The sequence below is a fragment of the Chenopodium quinoa genome, unplaced genomic scaffold (genome assembly GCF_001683475.1).
Source record: "Chenopodium quinoa cultivar QQ74 unplaced genomic scaffold, ASM168347v1, whole genome shotgun sequence".
Classification (NCBI taxonomy): domain Eukaryota; kingdom Viridiplantae; phylum Streptophyta; class Magnoliopsida; order Caryophyllales; family Amaranthaceae; genus Chenopodium; species Chenopodium quinoa.
In genome coordinates this window covers 4,368,988-4,387,509 of record NW_018743331.1, presented here as the reverse complement: position 1 = coordinate 4,387,509, position 18,522 = coordinate 4,368,988, and the positions used below count along the sequence as shown (strand labels likewise).

Genomic DNA, 18,522 nt, shown 5'->3' with positions numbered 1-18,522 from the left:
CGGCGTCCTTGGCCGGCTCTTCTGACTTTGCCAGCGAACATAAGTCAACTGCCTCAATATATGATTCGGCCTCCCGCAGAACACCTGCGTATGTCCGAATATCTTTTCTGAATAAATCAAACTTGAAACCATTATGCATTAGACCCCAAAGAAACTCTGAGTAGGCCATTTCATCCGACAGTTTCTGAATCTGCGAGGTTGAACCTCATAACATACGAGTGCAACCCCTCTTTCTTTCCTTGGATGATGGTCGCCAAGTTAAGACTAGTCTTCTGGGGTGGAATATTATAGGAGAAGTTTCCAACAAACAACAAGCTGAGAGTTGTAAATCAATTTATGCATCCGGCCGGCAAACTGTTGAACCAGTCTTGAGCCACACCCTTGAGAGTGCCCGGGAAGCATTTACACCAGGTGGGGTCATCCACACTTTGCAAGTACATCAAATTTCTTTACGAGGTAACATGCTCTTCTAGATTGCCCGTACCATCACAGGCACCCACAAGGACACTCTTCACTTTAGCTGGATGAAGAGAGTTGATAATTTCTTGAGAAAACGGAGGCGCCTTGTCACCAAGGTTTAACAAGCGCATTTGCCAATCAATAGGCTGAGGTTGGGCGGCCGGTCCAACAAGGTACGTAAGCTTCCTGGTCGTACGGCTGGCCATATTGCCCGTATTACCCATATATAGGGGGAGTGGGCGGCAGAATTGCACCATAGCTATGGGGCATTTGAAACTAAAGGGGTTGAGTTTAAGGAGCTGGAGTTGGAGTACAATGAGCATGACTCGTGCTGGTCCTGGCCGAGCTGGTATGCTTAGAGAGGCTGTGGTTGGAGAAATCATTCGGCATGGTGGGAGTGGAGGCGGTGTCTGAGTAGTAGGACTGTGCTCGCTCTTGCTGCTTGTGCCATAGATAGTCTCTAGCACCTTCCAGCGTTGGGACGGCTCATTTGGCTGCCTTAGAGGCTGCTTGGTCTCCCCCACCTAACTGCGTTTTACCAAGTAGCCTGGACTAGTTCATCCGAGGCACCCTTGGGGACCTCTGATGTCTTCTGAACGGGGTATTCTGTGTATCTTCAGTGTTGGCCGTCTTGTTTTGGGGTTTTTCCTGATGCCCTCTTCTATTATTCTGGAAGGATGTCTAGAAGAAGAAGGTATCTTACCCTCAAGCTCTTTTCGGAGCTTGTTCAAGGCGGCCTGTAAGGAGCTGACCGTTACTGGGGGGTCCTTGGCCTCATGGAATGAAGCAGTTAGAGGATCACTTGTGTTGATTGTGGCGATTATGTTTTCTACATAGCCGTCCTGACCAGGATCGGGTGTTTGACCATCTTTAGCCATTTCAGATTGTATCCTCATAGACGGCGCCAAATGTTTTGGGGATTTTTGGAATCCCTTGGGATACAGGTCTTGAATATAGCCGGACGGTATTGGACTCTTGTAAAACAACGAATATTCCGTTTGATGGAATATTCGCTTCCGACGATCAAGTTAGTGACTGGAAAACAAGGTAATGTAGAGAGAGAAAGTAGAGAGGAGTTGGAGCAATTTAATACTCTTGAATGATATGTCCTTATCCACCCCTCCCATCATAAATGATTGGGATATTTATATAGGTGGGAATGTGTGTCATCTAGGATTTGATGACCTAAAACGGCGTGCTCTGATTGGCGGCGCAATCAGGAGAGGACACGTGTCCTTTGGGGGTGTCGTTTTAGTGCTATTCTAGGGAGTTGGGCCTCCTGATGTAAGGATGCTTTTCTCTCATTCAGGTGCTCCCATGTTTTGACACGTGTCAGCATCCTATTGGGACACGTGTCGCCCATATATTGTGCCACATGTCACTCGTTGGTTAGGCCACGTGTCGAGGGTATTTTTACCCTAAACAAATCTTATTCTCACAAACTATCGTAGGACATTTAAAATTGTCCTCACATACCAACACAAGTACTTTCGACGTATTTTTTTTTCATCGATATCTCATGTACACCTTGAGAAAATACCTAGAATGTCATTCACCCAAATACTCTTAACCAAGTAAACTTAAGTAGCATATAAACTTTTTAAAATAAGACGCACCTTATTAAGAGTATTACACGTGGGGCTAATAATAAAATGGATATTTGTAAATGTAAATGATATCCTTACCCCATTGTTATTGAAATATGTGCCATCTATAAATGAGATAGTTACTGGGTAATAAGGATTAAAATACTATTAAACACAAATATTGATCAAATAAAATTTATTTATCAACACAAATATACAACACCCACTTGACGAAATTCTTCTAATTTTTTTTTTATATGGTAAGATACGGGAGTGTTAGGAGGGGTGGGGTGAGGATCGAACCCTGGTCACACCGGGGGAGATGGAGGGACTAACCATCCCTGTACTCCTTAATCCTCTGAAATTCTTCTAATATACATGCTAGAAAGTGTGCAGAGCCTCTTAACCAGATTCTATAGAGAGAATTTCAAGCTCTGCCCACCATAAGGGTGAATGTCTAGCACTAGCAGCCTCAGGAGTAATTTTAATTACTGCTTGTAGCTTGGAGGTTACATCTTTAAGTGTTGGTCTTCGCCTTGGATCTTCATTTAGACACTCGTGAATGACCTCACAAATGATTTCTAGCTCGTTATTCTTAAAGGACTTCAAACTAGGATCAACCAAATTGCAATATTTCTTCTTATCTTTCAAGTACTCTATAGCCTGAAAGTATGTAAAATATAGATAATAATTTTTTTTAAAAAAAAACATCATTGAAATGACAAGTAGCTCAAAGAAATTGCAATAAAAAGACATCATCATGTTCTTAACATTCTATCGATGTTATTTCTTTACCCTGGTTGCATCATAGATCAATACACACAAATATTATTATGATTCCTCTTTTTTTTATTGCACAATTTGGACTTTTACATTATTATATATCATACAATCTTTAACAGTCTTTTGTGATTTATGCGTAAGAAAATATATAGTCATGTGGGATTTAGTTGGATTTGTCTCGAAATCTATTACTTTTTAAATATCAATATTTTATAATTTTACTAAAGTATAATTATATATATTAATGGTTTACATTGACAAGCGTGAAATCACAAATGATGCAATCAGAAAAACCAAGAAATTATTTTTTCTAACAGTCTCAACAAACGAAGAGTGCCACAACCCTCAATCCCGTTTTTAGTGTGCTAATGTAAACAAAACAACCTTATTTCATGTAAGTTTTACAATATCCAAAATTGGAAAAAGAGTGCCACAACCCTCAATCCCGTTTTTAGTGTTTAATAAGCGTAGACAACTAATTAAACATGACACACCTATACACAAATTCATTATTAACTATTAATTAATCATCAACAATATTTAAAGATGTTACAGTTTTAGTAGTTTTTTTTGTTTTTTTTTGTTTTTTTTTTTTTTTTTTTGAGCTATTAGTTATAATTAAAGTAATAAAAAAACAACACAATAGTTAAAATATGGATACTTCTGTAAAAAGATGACACTTAATTAGAGACTTAACCTGTGCATTAAGTGACTTGGTTGAGATTATTTCAAGCAACAATATCCCCAAACTGTATACATTATCTTCGCAAGTGGGACCTGGATTTGAATGTAAAGGTTCTAATTCTTCATCATCTGAAATCTTTGCTTTGGATACAATATCAGCCCAAAATGAAACATCTGCGACCTTAATAATATTTTTGAAAAATATGATTATTAATTCAATTGAATATGGTTTATAATAGCATAATATGAGCAAGTGTCACGAATTTGGTTTGTTCGATTGATACTTCCTTTGTACCAAATACATTTCAACATAAAGGGGTGCAAATTTCTTTAAGAGAAATTAAAATTTGAGTTTATAAGGCAGACACCTTTTCGTGGTTATTTTTAACAAAAAAAAAAAAGATTAGATGACAAAACTAACTCCATTTATTAAATGAAATGATGGTACTACCCCCATTTATTAGCTGAAATTAAAAAAACTACCCCTAATTTACAATTTTTTTTTTATTTTTTTTTTTAAAAATAAAATAAAAAATCAGGCTTATACACTAGATGAATGAATTAGCTAAATGAAACAATGTTGTAATAATTTAGAAACTTCTTAACAATAGATCGAAGTGTTCCAATTATTTTAGACTTAAGGAAGTATATACCCAACCATCTTTCAAAAAAATGATAAAATTCATGTAAATAATTACTAACCTTTGCAGCATAATCGTCCGTTAGAAGGATCGTATCTGACTGGAGATTTGGATGGACGACGGGAGGATTAAGCTCATGATGCATGTACTCAAGACAATAGCAAGTTCCCATGATAATCCTCATTCTAGTTGTCCAATCTAGATGATCTATATCCTTAACTAGGAAGGAATAAAAGGAGCAAAGAATGAATTAAATTAGATCACTATCAAAGACTTTACTTAACAATGAAAATTACATTTACAATCTATTACCATGTAAATGCTCATAAAGGTTCCCATTTGGAGCATATTCAAATACCATCATCCTCACAAATGGGTTATCTTCCTCACAATGGCCAAGAAGGTTTATAAAGTTCTTATGGTTTATCTTTGAAAAAGTATCCATCTGCGGACATAAATTATAAAATCGTATGGAAATTAGAGCAAGACAAGCACTTTGATTAATGAAATTAAAATAAAACTATTAGTGTGCTTTTCATAAAACAAAATGATGAATCTTACATGCAATAAAAGGAATTTTCTAGTAGTCACCTTATACCTAAAACAAAGATTCAAATTATTTATTATAAAAATTAATTTCTAAAACAATTCTACAAATATTTTTGGTAATAGCTAAAAAAAAGTGAATAGGAATAATAATTTTGTCTTAAAATCATACACTGGATACTGTATAATTCTTGCAAGGACATCCCATGTTATGTACACATCATATTGAATTTTTATTTTTTTATTTATTATTTTTTTTTTCTTTGAGGCAATTCTAACCTTAGTTTTTAACCACAACATGTACTGTTATTTTATACAACCATCCCAAATTACTAACTCATAATGATGAGTATGTGTTGTATTGTCATCGTCAAACTAAGAAACTCATACATCGTGCGCAAAAGTTATAGGTTGGTCACATCGAATGTCTATCTTATGTCAAGAGAGTACTTTTAGAATATGCAAGCTTATTGGTTTTAAGGATTTCCTTGACTACAAATGTGAACATATTAATTAGATTGGGACATGCAAATCTTTTACTAAATTAATTATCATTAAATTACACTTAATCAAAACCGTGTAATACTCCCTTTGTTCCCATTTAATTGACAGAGTAGAAGAAATATTTAGGCAATGTAATTGATGTTTTATTTTATTGTGTAATACATCGTAGTTGGTAGTTAAGTATTTTCTTCATTATAATTACAAGGTATTATAAACTATAATTAATGGATAATGAGGTCTTATTTATTATATATAGTTGGAATTAAGAAATATTTTGCTATATTTAGTGGCTAGTTGGTCTAAAGTGAAGTGATAGAATTAATTCTAAATAATGAGCATTTCATTTACGATAAGAAAGTGAATTGTATTCAATAAATAAGGGCAGTGTCATCAAAGAAAAAGAGAGTATTATATTGTATGCACCTCTACATTTATCAACATATTAAAAAAAAGAAAACGTTATACATAGCCCTTAGGGCTACATATAAGCATTAAATTTACACTATAAAATCGTATAAATTTAGGAAATTATAAAAATATAAACACTAATCACACTGATTTGCACGTGTTTTTGTCATGAATTCCTAATTTTATACAATTTTCAACAGCATATTTAATGCTTATATGTAACCCTTAGGACTACATATAGCATTACCCTAAAACAAAAAGGCTCTAATTAAAATCAATAACATATCTATAACAATGTCAAATAATAATTTAGATAATAATCATTATAATGACCAAGAAAGTCAACTAGTCTCAACAATAATTAACATAATGAGAAAAAGATAATAAGAAGAAAATTTTAAGACCTTTCTTTTAAACTCCCTTTCTGCAAAATTGGACCATTGCTGTGATGACCTAATTGAAGTTGACAAAACAGCAATCTCTACCCCAGTTGAAAGTATTCCCTTATACATTAAGCATCCCGAGAAAGTATCAATTATATTACTGAAATCTTCACAAGCTGTTTGTAACTCAGATGAGTTTAATGCCGGAACTCCTGTACTCCAAATTTAACTAGATTCATATTTGATCACTGAACAAAATAGTAGAAATATAATTAGCAATAACATTCTAACCTGTTACAAAGACCTTGCTCAACCGATGAAGTAAAGATGCATTTTGCGCTTGTACAACCTTAGCACTACTATAGCGTTTTATGGCTATTAAGGCAAAACAAAAACTAAGAGCTGCTACTACGCTTACAACTAAGATAATTAAAGTAGTCATAAGAAAAAATATGTTTGGTTTAAAATGCTCATGTGAGGTGTTAGAAGTAGAAGAAGAAGAAGAAGAAGAAGAAGATTGGGCTAATATTGTAGTTTTTTTTAAATGAACAGGATAAGCTCCGGTACTTAAAACAATAATAGGGGATTCCTTTTGTTGGACCTTGATAACCTTTGTTGGTACAACAACAAGATTACTTGATTGTTCAGCCAGATGACGACGATAACTATCTTCAATTGCACCTAATGAAATGTAGAAAGTATTAGATGATAGCATAAAAAATAAAATAAAAAAATATCAATTACATTGAACTTCTACGAACTTGATACATTGCCGCAACAATTGTTTCCTTTATCATAGAAACAACACTTTCTATTTTTAGTCTCCAACCTATAAAGAAAGTAAAACGTAAGAAAATTGTACCAATATAACTCTTATAAACACAAATTTGTCATCTCTTTGAAATAAATTATATCTTGTGATTGTAATCATACTTACATAGAGCTAATGTAAAAGTAGGTCCTTAATTGATTCAAAATGCGCCACCAATTACTGCCCAATAGAATTGGAATCAATTTTTAGTAAAAAAGAAGGACGAGACACATGCGACCAAGATATTGATATTAATGCTTATCATGAGATTTTATATTGATAGCTTTTCATGTAAATTACAAATTCGAAGTAGACATTTGCATTTATTACCAAAATGAATTAAGTTCCTATTTCACAATAAATACATAATACTACTTTTTGAGATTAAATTAATATGAAAACTGACAATGAAAGACGTTAATCCCTATGTAATCTAAGATTATTCTTAAGAAAATGATTTCTTGAACTATAGCATAAAAAATATATAAGTAGCAAACAAGTTCATCATATTGATATCATGCATGTTTTGGTTAAGGTAAATAACTAATATGGATTATATGTTTCAATTATATCATCAAAATATTCTTCATTTTTAAGAGAAGATACCACCAATTAAATTATTTCATTAAGTTAGATCATTTTTTGAACATTTTTTTTTTATGATAGTAGGAGTGGTAGGAATAAATGTGGTTTGACACACCTCTCATATTGACACAGTTATCTATCTACGACATTTTAATTTTAGGGTTTTCCTTCTTGTATATCCTTTTATTACTACCAAATAATTTACAGGGATCTAAGATTGATTATGTTTCATATGAGGTATGTGCAGTGGACTAAAAAGTTACTCTAGATACGTTAAACTGGAATGGAATGGAAAAAAGAGATCTCATACTAGAAAACTATGATTCCAAATCTCATAATAGTTTGAAGTTGTATGGTTCATTTGTTGGAACGGTTTCTACATTTCATTAATGGCGTGTATTGGTAATCTTATAGGATGAGGTGGGTATGAGATTTTAGATTTTATTTTAATTGAATCTGCGTGTAGAAGCTACTTTAAATTACTACAAAGGCGGTAAGTTGCACGAAAACAAACAAATAATATTTATGTGTCAAATAATTGCAAGGTGATTCCTAGATGATTTTTGTAGGAGCATATAAGTTAGGAATTTTTCCATACCATAATTATTAGGATTTAGTTTGATCCTTAAAACTTAGTAGGGATGGATGATTTTTTTTTTTTTTTTCTTACAAAAAAAAATAAAATTATGAGATTATATATTACCATGCTTAAGGTCATGTTATCATTTAAAAATTAATGATTAAATTACTTTAATCTTTCATACTTTCATATTTGTTTAATTGCATGTTAAACTAATCAATTTTTCGTATTTTTTAATTGGTCGTTAATATATTTGGTACACAATTGATTAATCAATAAAATTGTACTTTTTTATAACAAACTAATGAAAAGAATCTCACCAACGTATATTCCTTTTAATGTAATGTTCAAATCTGGAACCATTTGAACTGACTTGTTGATTACAACCTGATTCAAGAAGATAATCAAGTACTCCAATTGTAGGCGGGTTATCTCTAAGCAAATCGTTACCACAAAGGGACCTAAAATAATAAGAAAGCTCAACTCAACTTGATACCCTTATACCTTGATTGCATGAAACATTTTTCAAAAACAGTAAGAACTCACATGCATTTTAACGATGACATCCCACCTATCTCTAGAGGAATCTTTCCACTAAAATTATTATGCTTCAAATCCAAAACTTCAAGTAATTTAAGTTCTCCAATCTCTCTAGGAATAGAACCTGACAAACGGTTGTTGCTCATCACTCTGTTAAAGCCAACAAAGGTTGAGAATTGAGCCTACTCCAAAAAGTAAGGCAGCAACTATGTTGTGATATCCGACCATTGTAGTAGGCTACAAATATAGAGTTAAATAATCATGCAACTACACAAGTGCATGTATATGTTAAAGAAGATAACTTACAAGGATCGCATATATCTTAGCTTTTTTAATGTTGGTGCCAATGTTCCTTGTAATGAAAGCCCACTAAGATCTCTTAAAAGTAGAGGAAAAAAAAAAAGCCAAGTTAATATCAGATAAAATATACTCCATCCGTTTTTTTTAAAGCTACACTTGATATTTTCATCCTTTTTTAAAAAAGTTACACTTGATATTTTCGTCCATTTTTTTTAAAAGCTATAATTCCTTTTTTGGGAATCCCTTACACTTTAATAATATATCTTTATCCACTAATGGTCTCTTATCCCCTGTACTTTATCATTTCTCACTCTTCCAATAGTCCCCACTCCTCCTCACACCACTTTACTTTTTAATAAATTAATAAATATACTATATTTTCGTACAATTTATTATTACCTATCTACCCCACTAATATCTAACTTTATTAAACCGTCCTAAAACTTCGCGCAATTTCATCTCTAGCTTTTTAAAATAACGAAAGGAGTATTATGAATTAGAAAAAAAAAAAGAAAAAAAAAGTAATATATTTAGTACAACATGGAAAACTTTTAAGAAAATATGTAACATAAAAAGAATCATAAAAGTTAAACCACATACACACTTACAACATTTTCACTTTTCCATTTAGACATTGGACACCCAGCCACACACATGGTTCAGAATGGTTTGGATTCCAATTTGCAAAAGCTTGGTGAGGATCATTTTCTATTCTTTCTCTAAACTCGAGCAATGCTAAACCTACAAAAACAGAGCAATTAGAATTTGTAGGCATGTCATTTAAAACCAATGACACAATCAATCAAAGGTTAAAAAAATTATTTCATTAAATAAGAGTGAATGAAGATTAATACCTTCAACATTAAGGGATTCAGACTTTTGAATCTTTGCAAGAATTGCTAATACCATAATGCAAGATAGTTGAATTTCATATGAGTTCCACCTCTTGACCATTTTTTTAGACTTTTCCAACTTTAAAAGATGTTAACTTGATCGTACTCATCGTTTATCCCAACAAAAATAATATGATTCATATTTCTTTTTTTTTTTGCTATTCAAGCTTCAAGATGCATACACATAATTTCCATTTTCAAACAAATGGAACTTTGATATATTTGAGCCTCCTATTAGATTATTTCAATAATTATTTCTTCTTTTTGTTTTTGAATTATATCTTCTATTTGTTTTTCTTACTTGAGAAAAAAAGGTATGGGACTCAAAAAATTGAAAAGTGGATAAATTCAAAGTCATACATGGTTTTTAGAAATGCAGAAGAATTTGAAATTAAAATAACTTTGAAATTAATTAATCCTTCTTAAAACTACAAAGTTAAATAAACGAAATATATCTAGAAGTAGGTAGATATAAGGTATAGTATTTACAATGTAAACAAATGGGATCATGTTCCTTTATGGAATCGAATGTAATAGTACAAAGGTATATTTAAATTTTAAATTTAGATACTGGTCAATATAAAAAGAATAGAGAAAAAAAATAAAATAAAAAACATTGGAAAATTTTAAGAGAAATGGAAGTGTTGTTGGAAGATGAACAAAAGTATACTTATTAACTATTAGCTCAAATATCACAACCAAAAAGAAAATAAGACTTCTTTCTTCTCTTCTCTATCACTAAATGTTAAATGATTGTAACCTGAATAAAATTGTTTCTTTCAAGTTTTACCCTCCTAATTTTTTACCCTCCTAATTTTTTTTATCTAATGTTTGGTCCATTGTTTTTGGAGAGGGAGAAAAGAAGAGAGATGGAGAGAGAAATATACTGTCTACATTGGTAGCCACATACTACATTCTAAATTTTCAAAGCCTTGGAGAAAATTTTGCAACATCTAAACATATGATTTTTAGGAGAGAGATCGTGTTAAAAAAAACACTAAATGTTGGGTTGAGAGAAAAGGGAGGAAAATACTAACGGACTCATGGCATTAAATTATACCTAAGAAGATAAAAACATTCCTTTTGCTTGCGTCACAAAGTTTTAAAAAAAAAAAAATTATCATTACAAAATCATACACTTTTGCAATTTAGGAACTAACTTAGACCCATAATATTGAGTTATTTTTTATAATGTAAAAATCATCTTATATGTTGTAGCTTAGTGTTATATTAATTTTAAAGAATTTGACAAATTAATGATAGACATGTATAAAAAAAATCTAACGATAGCTCACACAATAGGAAAATTTGCCAGAAACCTCTTTATAAATCACTTTTTTTTTTTTTACACCTTATTATTAATTTTTTATTCTGCAAAACACACCTTATCTCATATTCTGACCATTGATCTTGTATTCTGGCGTTGACTTGGTCACGCAAGGGGCATGTGCTCTTAAAACCACCCTCCTTTAATTTCCCCCATTTTCCCCTTTATCGCCTTTCTCTCCACCATGGCAGTTTTCGAGATTTTGGAGGCCCAAGGGCGAACTAATAGATTGAGGCCTTAAGATTTACTTGTATATATTTTATGTATGCACTTGTATGTAGGAAATGACTTATTTCTATTAATTTGAACAAATAAACTAATGTAAAATCCAACTACATACAATTTACAGAATTTTTTTACTACATGATAACATATATAGAATTAGAGTTAGTAAAAAATATATATTATATATATACTAAATAAAAAAATTCAACGTCAACTCTATGCAGATACAATAACGTCTCATGTACCAAGTTATAAAAATAAAACATCATGATCAATTCTCTTACTCGTCAAATTAAATTGATTAATAATACGTTCAAAGCCTAATACTTAGGGGTGCAATTATTATATTAAAAATAGAAAAAATATATGTAAAAAAAATGATAATTTTACTTAGCTGTTTTTTTTTTTTTTTTTTTTTTAATAAGATAAGTGAAAATTTGTAAAAAATATTTTATTAAGATCATAAAGAAAAAAAGAAACACATGATAAAAAAATGACTTTTTTTCTATATTAAAATGATGGAAAAAAATTATATATATAGTGCCACCAGCTAGCACAACCACCGGGAAATCTATAGTTCTTGTTACTATTATTGTTATGAGCTTTCTTTAAAAAGGCGATGATTTTATGAGAGATATGAATAAGGGTTTTATAAATTTTTCAATTAAAGTAACTATTTTTTATCAAAGTGATGATTCCAATGTTGATTTTTAAGGATTTTACATGATGGGTTGGAGATGTCGAGTGAGTTTACGATGGCGATGGTGGTGTAGTGAAGAAAGGCGTAAAAAGGGGAAAAATTAAAAGGGTGGTTTTGAGAGATCAAGTGACCTCCATTTGAGAATATCAACGCTAGAAGACAAGTTTAAATGTCATAATCTGACAAAAATTATACGGTGGTTTCCAAAAATAAAAAAAAAAAAGGTATTTTATAAGGTTTCTGGCAAAATTTCCCACACAATAATTATTGTTTAAGATATTAGTAGGAATGTTCTTTTAAAGTTCATTATATTGGCTATCGTATGCTTCCAACTAGAGTTGTTCAAAAAAACTAACCTGCATGATGATCCGGCCCGACGGTTTGACAACCTGCAAAATGCCCAACAGGTATTGGAGAATTTTTTTCAATTTTCCGTGTCGGATACCTAACCCGGCCGCTAAACTACGCAAGTCATGGGCCACATGGCAGCTAAATCGAGTACCTGACTACTAATTCATTTTTTTTTTATGTTCCTTGTAGTTTTGGACGTCTTTTTGGCATTTTGCCTGTTGAATTGGGTTAAAAGCCTTATAGTGGGTTATTGCTACTTAGTCAAAACTCAAAAGCCACTTAGTGTTTTTTTTTTCTATCTATACGCTTATCTCTCTCACTACTCTTTAATCTCTTCTTGATCCGTGTAAGCAACCAAGTAGGGTTGTCGCACTCCCCTTTCTCCTACAAATCACACATACAAACCTTACTCTCTTTGACTTTCATTAGTTCTCCAGTGATCCATAGTAAAGTGGTATCTTTAAGGCCCATATAAACCATTGCTCACGACGTCAATGCCGATGGTTATTAACAACTGCAAAGCCTTTGTTATTTCTTTGAACCTTTTGTTATGGTTGACAACAATTCTTCATTGAAGTAATTTGGTATCCAACCACAAACACAAAATTCTCTTTCTTCCTCTCTTAATGTTTTCTTTTTGGGGGGTGGGGGGGAGGGGGTGTTGTCAGCTTAAGTGGTTAACCATTAAACAAACTACTTTTGCTTGTCCAATAATTTTGTTACAATTATAAATTATTTGTTATATAGTAATGTATTTATGAACGCTACTTTTTGATTTGAATTTTGAGAGCTCTTTAATTATTAAGTTTAGTAGTACATTAAGATAATGGATAATTAATCAAACATTGACAATTTTATTTGTTATGTTTTCAATTTGAATTAAAGTTTAATTATGATTTTTTTTTTTCTTTTTGTTGTTGCCTTAATTTACTTGTGATGGCATTATTAATGGTCAGCGACATGAAGATTTATATTGTATATAAAAAAAAAAAGCCGCGCACCGTGATCCGACTCAGTGATAACTTGTTATTTGGTATGATTTTAGGGTAGTTTTGAACCTTATTTTCGTGATAAATCGGCATCATAGTTCATTAATAACTAAAATTTTATGCAATTTTTGTGTCCCCCATGCTTCACGGGTTTTATTTGTGTATTTGATGCATTTTAATTAGGACCTTTTGGCACCCATGAAGTCTATGAATTCATTAAAGACGTAAGGACAAGGAAATAGGCAAGAACCGGTTGATGGAGCTACGAAAAAAACATGAAAGAATGTCTTGGAGTGAAATAAGAGCATTTGGAAGAGTTTAGGAAGGATTTTTACGCAAAGGTCAACTTCAACAGGCAATACTTTTTTTCTACTTAACATTTAGAGGTGATTCAAGTTGGAGATTAAAGTCCAGCTTAAGAGCTTTCCAACAAGTTGTCAGATGCCTTTTTTCGACAAGTAATGAAGATGTTATGACAGTTTGAAGATACTGCTAAATTGTTGACGCGCTAGGCGCGGCCATGCCTCTCTTTTGGAGAGGGCGCGACTTTCCTTTGGAGAGGGCGCAACTTTCCTTTGGAGAGGTCACGCCTCTCCACTGCTGAACATTCTACTCGTCACTTATTTTAAGGTGGCGCGGCCTCTCTAGTCACTAGGAGAAGCCGCGTCTCTGCTTTTCAGCGATTTTTTGACGGAGCTTTCTATGTAATTTAAGGGTGATATAAATAGACTCCTTAGCTTAATTTTAAAGGGGGGAGAAATTTTCTGTAGTTTTAGCTTAGGTTAGGGTTTTAGAGAGAGAAACTCTCATTTTTTAGGGAGGGAAAGTGAGAAAAACTTGTTAAAGTTTGGAATATGAAAGATTGAAGGAAGGAGACTTTAAGATTTGAATGCTCCTTGCAATATCAATGAGAATTTCTTACTCCCACGTTATTATAAGGGTCATTCGAAGTGCGCCTACCTAAGCATGTGTGAATATGCTTGGCAGTGGGAATTGACATTATACGATTAAGGACAAGGAAAGTAGGGAGCCGCCAACAAGTTTTTAAGGAACTTGTAAACCGTTCACGGATCATTTAAGGTAACCACGAATAAGGGACAACGATAGGCAACAACGATTGACCCGTGAGGGTTACACCCCATTCATAATCCATGAGATTACTAACTCCATATGTTTCGGAACCACGAAAAGCGGTTCGGGGATGATGATACGAAGTGAGTCATGGAGTCACATTCGCCCGTATTGGCCTCTACTCGATTCTTATTGTGAAAAGTATTATGCGATCTCAAAGGCATACAATCTAAGATTCAATTTGCTCCAAACTAGATTAGGATAAATTGGTTGAATGTTAATGCAACACATAATTCTAAATATCATGATCACTTCAATTAACAAGATTAAAAAGGATCCTAACCGGTCTTCCAAATTATCTTATGAAGCGTTATATTCAATTACATATTCCCTTTAACATGCAATATGTCGATCATTCAATATAATAGAATAATAATAACATTGGAAGCAATTTAACCATAATAAATCTAACAATTAATATACGACAAACATAATAAAAATTGTTAGAAATATTATAGGAACAAAAGGAACATGATTCCTTACTTTGATTGCATTTGCTTGCAAGTAAAAACAATAAACACGCTAGTAACATCAAGGAAAATAATAAACAACAATGAAAATTAAATTAAATGAAAGTAAAGTTGACTTGGGGCCAGACCCTCAAACAAATCTACCATTCACGCGAAGGCTTAAGAACAGAACTTCGGGAACCCAGGTAAAGTAGGGACTTCGGGGAGTGCTTAAGGAATGAATTGTGAAATTAGGTTAGGCAAGTATTTAGGCTAGAGTATAAGAGAGAGAGAGATAGAGGGAGAGAGAGAGAGAATCTGATTGGTGCCTCAAAACTGTGAAATCAACCTTGTATATATAGAGAAAATGTGAAGGCTGAGGTCCAGAACCCTAGAAATGAGGCGCCGCAGTAGAAAAATGCACCGTGCCACGGCATTGTGCACTGTGGCACGGTACATTTTGTCGTGGCACGTCATAGGTACCATGGCACGGTACCTGTGACGTGGTACGATAGTGAGTTTTTTCATTTTAAAAATCAAAAACATGTGAAAAGATAAAATCGGGTAAAAAGAAATATCGTGGCTCGGCAAGAAATGTCGTGGCACGACACTTATTACCGTGTGTAGACACCTGATTGTGTCTCCCCAAAAACCAAACCCAGTGATGAGTACCTTTCAAGTCATTGATTAATGATTTAGGTAAATAGTTGAAGAGTCACGTGAAGTTTCCTTAAGCCTTGACTATGTTTCTAACCTTACCTATAATGATTTAATCCAAAATCATTCATATTGTGTCCTTAAAATCATTCATTTCGTGCCCAATTTATAAAAACGTTCAAACCTGATTATTTTAGTCCATGTTCTCAATCTAATTATTGTTTAGTTGGATGGATCTTGAAAAGAGCTTTCCAATGATATATTATAAACCCAAATCCGACTTAAAACGAATAAGTTGTGGCCAAAATACTAAACCGAGCCCAAACCGAGCCTAGGTCCACCTTACCTACGGTCCAATGGTCATGTGGAGTCCAAATATCTTATTTAGGCCCTATATGAAGATACTCATAATCCTAAATTAGTTAGGAACTTCTAGAAGCCTCTAGAAGGTTCTAATCTATCCTTTCTGAAAATATAAAGATAAAAAAGTTCGAGAAAGAATAAAACTTCTCGTAAAATAATCCTTGTTCTATTCGAATATGAAGACGTTCGGATATCTTCTGCAAACATAATTGCATACGGCTTTAATATCTTTTAGAACTAGCGCACAACGGCAGGACCATTGCACAGCGACAGTCCTGACGTGGCATGATAATCCTGTCGTGTCGCGTCAAAAGTTGTTCTATTTTATTTAGCACTTTTGATCTTTTCTGATTGTCCAGACTCTCTGTTTTCCTTATAAATAGAGGTCGTTTTCTCCGTTCCAGGTCACGGAAAATTACCATCAATTACCTAGCCACAACTATCATCAATTGTCATTCAAAACACCCACGTTCTTAGCCTTAGCCTAAATACGTCCTTGATACTCTCCTAAATCAGTCACACTACTTCCTTTGTGTGATTCGAATAATCCAAACCATACTCGACGTTGACTTCGACCTCGGCGTGAAAGGTTGATAGTTTTGAGGGTTTGATCCCAAATCTATATTTCAATTCATATTTGATTTATTTACTTTATTGATTTAACTTTCTTGAAGTTTACTAACGTGTGTATTGTTTTAATAGCAAGAAGGTTGAGGCATCAAAGTGAGTGATTTAACACCCTTATTATTATGTGATTTTGGAGTAGAAATCACGTTTAGGATGTTATTATGATTTCTAGTATCATGTTTAAGATAACGCTTTGATTTTGTTACACTACTAAAAATAGGCTTATTTCCGAGGGAAAGCTTCCGACAGACTTTAATTCCCTCGGAAAATTCAAAAATTCCGAGGGAAATTGACTTTGTAGGAATAATTCGTCGGAACTGTTCCCTTCCGACGGAATATTCCGTCGAAATTGTTGCGACGGATTTGATTTCCCTCGGAATATTGATGTTTCGACGGAATATTCCCTCAAAGCAGCTTCCGACGGAAATATTTCCCTCAGAAATCACAGGTTCCGACGGAAAAGTCCGTCGGAACCTGTGGTTTTCGAGGGAAATATTTCCGTCGGAAGCTGCGATTAATTAAAAAAAAAGAAGTAACGTTCTGCAGTCTGCACAGAAGCGAAAATCAAAAAACAAAAACGAAAGAAGAGAGAGAAGGCGACAGGAAGAGGAAGAAGAAGAGAGAGAAAGAAGAAGAGGGAGAAGGAGGAAGAGGGAGAAGGAGGAAGAGGGAGGAAGCGGAAGAGAGAGAAAGGGAGGAGGAAGAGAAAGAGAAAGGAAGAAGGAGAACGAGGAAGAGTGAGAAAGGCCTCCACCCAGCCGCCGCCGCCGCCACAGGGCCCCCTCCGCTGCCCTCCCGCTGCTGGTAAGGGTTTGTTTATATTGTTTTTAATTTTTTTTTCCTTCAAACCCTAACCACCACCTTTGAACTAGGGTGTACGGGAGTGTTCACCTAGTGGTGAAGTTGCCGGCGAGTCAACCACGACCAGCCACCGCCGCCGCCGCCGCCACCAACAAGTTGTTTGCTTTTCTATTTTATTTTTTTTTTTGTTTTTTTAGTTAATTATTCAAGCTTAAATCATAAATGTAGTTCATGCTTTTGTTTGGTGTTAATTATTTTTGTTAAATTTGAATATTTGTAGGTTTTGTGTGTTGAATTGTTTTTTTTGGCAATTACAAACTCAGATCTACAGGTTAGACATTATTTTAAAGCTAAATTTATAAATTTAGTACATACTTGGCATGTTAAATCCTAATGGTGTGTAGATATGTGGTAGGTTATTATTGTTTTTAGTTATTGTATTTACAATTTGTTATATTTATATTTCAATTTGTTGAAATTTTTGAAATGAATGTGTTTGTGTTATAATATGTTAGATTAGTGTAGTTAATTTAAGTATAGTTTTTAATTACTTTATTATAACCCGTTACTTTAGTTTGGTATAGTTCAGGGTAATATGTTAGTTTAGTGTAGTTGTATTATAATAGGTTAGTTTAGTTTGGTTTAGTTAAATATAATAATGTATGTTGGTTTAGTTTAGTTTAGCTTAATATGATGTATGTTAGCTTACTTTATTTTAATATAATGTTGTTTAGTTTTATTTAATTTATTATAATGTAGGTTGGTTTGGTTTAGCTTAATATCATGTATGTTACATTACTTTAGTTTAATATATTGTAGCTTAGTTTAGTTTAATTTATATAATGTATCCTATTATGGTTTAATATAATGAAATTTTTAGTGTAGTTTGGTTTTGTTTGATTGGTTTATTTGAATATTATGATATTATGATATGTTAGTTTTCTTTAGATAAATTATGATATATTTGTTAGTTTAATGTAATGCAAGTTAGTTTATATATATATATATATATATATATATATATATATATATATATATATATATATATATATATATATATATATATATATATATATATATATATATATATATATATATTAATAAATGAATCATTTGCATAATCATATGCCTAGATACCCGTTCAAGGCATGCACATTAGGAGTATGTCTTGAATAGTCCCCAGTTGGGACTGTCCTTGT

General features: G+C 32.8%; 1 protein-coding gene across 1 annotated transcript; it reads right to left on the bottom strand.

Annotated features, from left to right (window-relative positions):
• Positions 1-2,150: 2,150 nt before the first annotated feature.
• On the bottom strand, positions 2,151-10,068 carry LOC110737799 (protein MALE DISCOVERER 2-like). Its single transcript, XM_021918147.1, has 13 exons — positions 9,665-10,068; positions 9,419-9,551; positions 8,817-8,888; positions 8,517-8,660; positions 8,291-8,431; positions 6,932-6,985; positions 6,756-6,823; positions 6,286-6,675; positions 6,016-6,206; positions 4,466-4,598; positions 4,215-4,372; positions 3,526-3,693; positions 2,151-2,708 (listed from the first exon to the last, which is right to left on the bottom strand). Exons 1-13 carry the CDS (start codon positions 9,762-9,764, stop codon positions 2,448-2,450), a joined length of 2,013 nt encoding a protein of 670 aa, XP_021773839.1. The 5' UTR covers positions 9,765-10,068; the 3' UTR covers positions 2,151-2,447.
• Between the last annotated feature and the right edge of the window lie 8,454 nt (positions 10,069-18,522).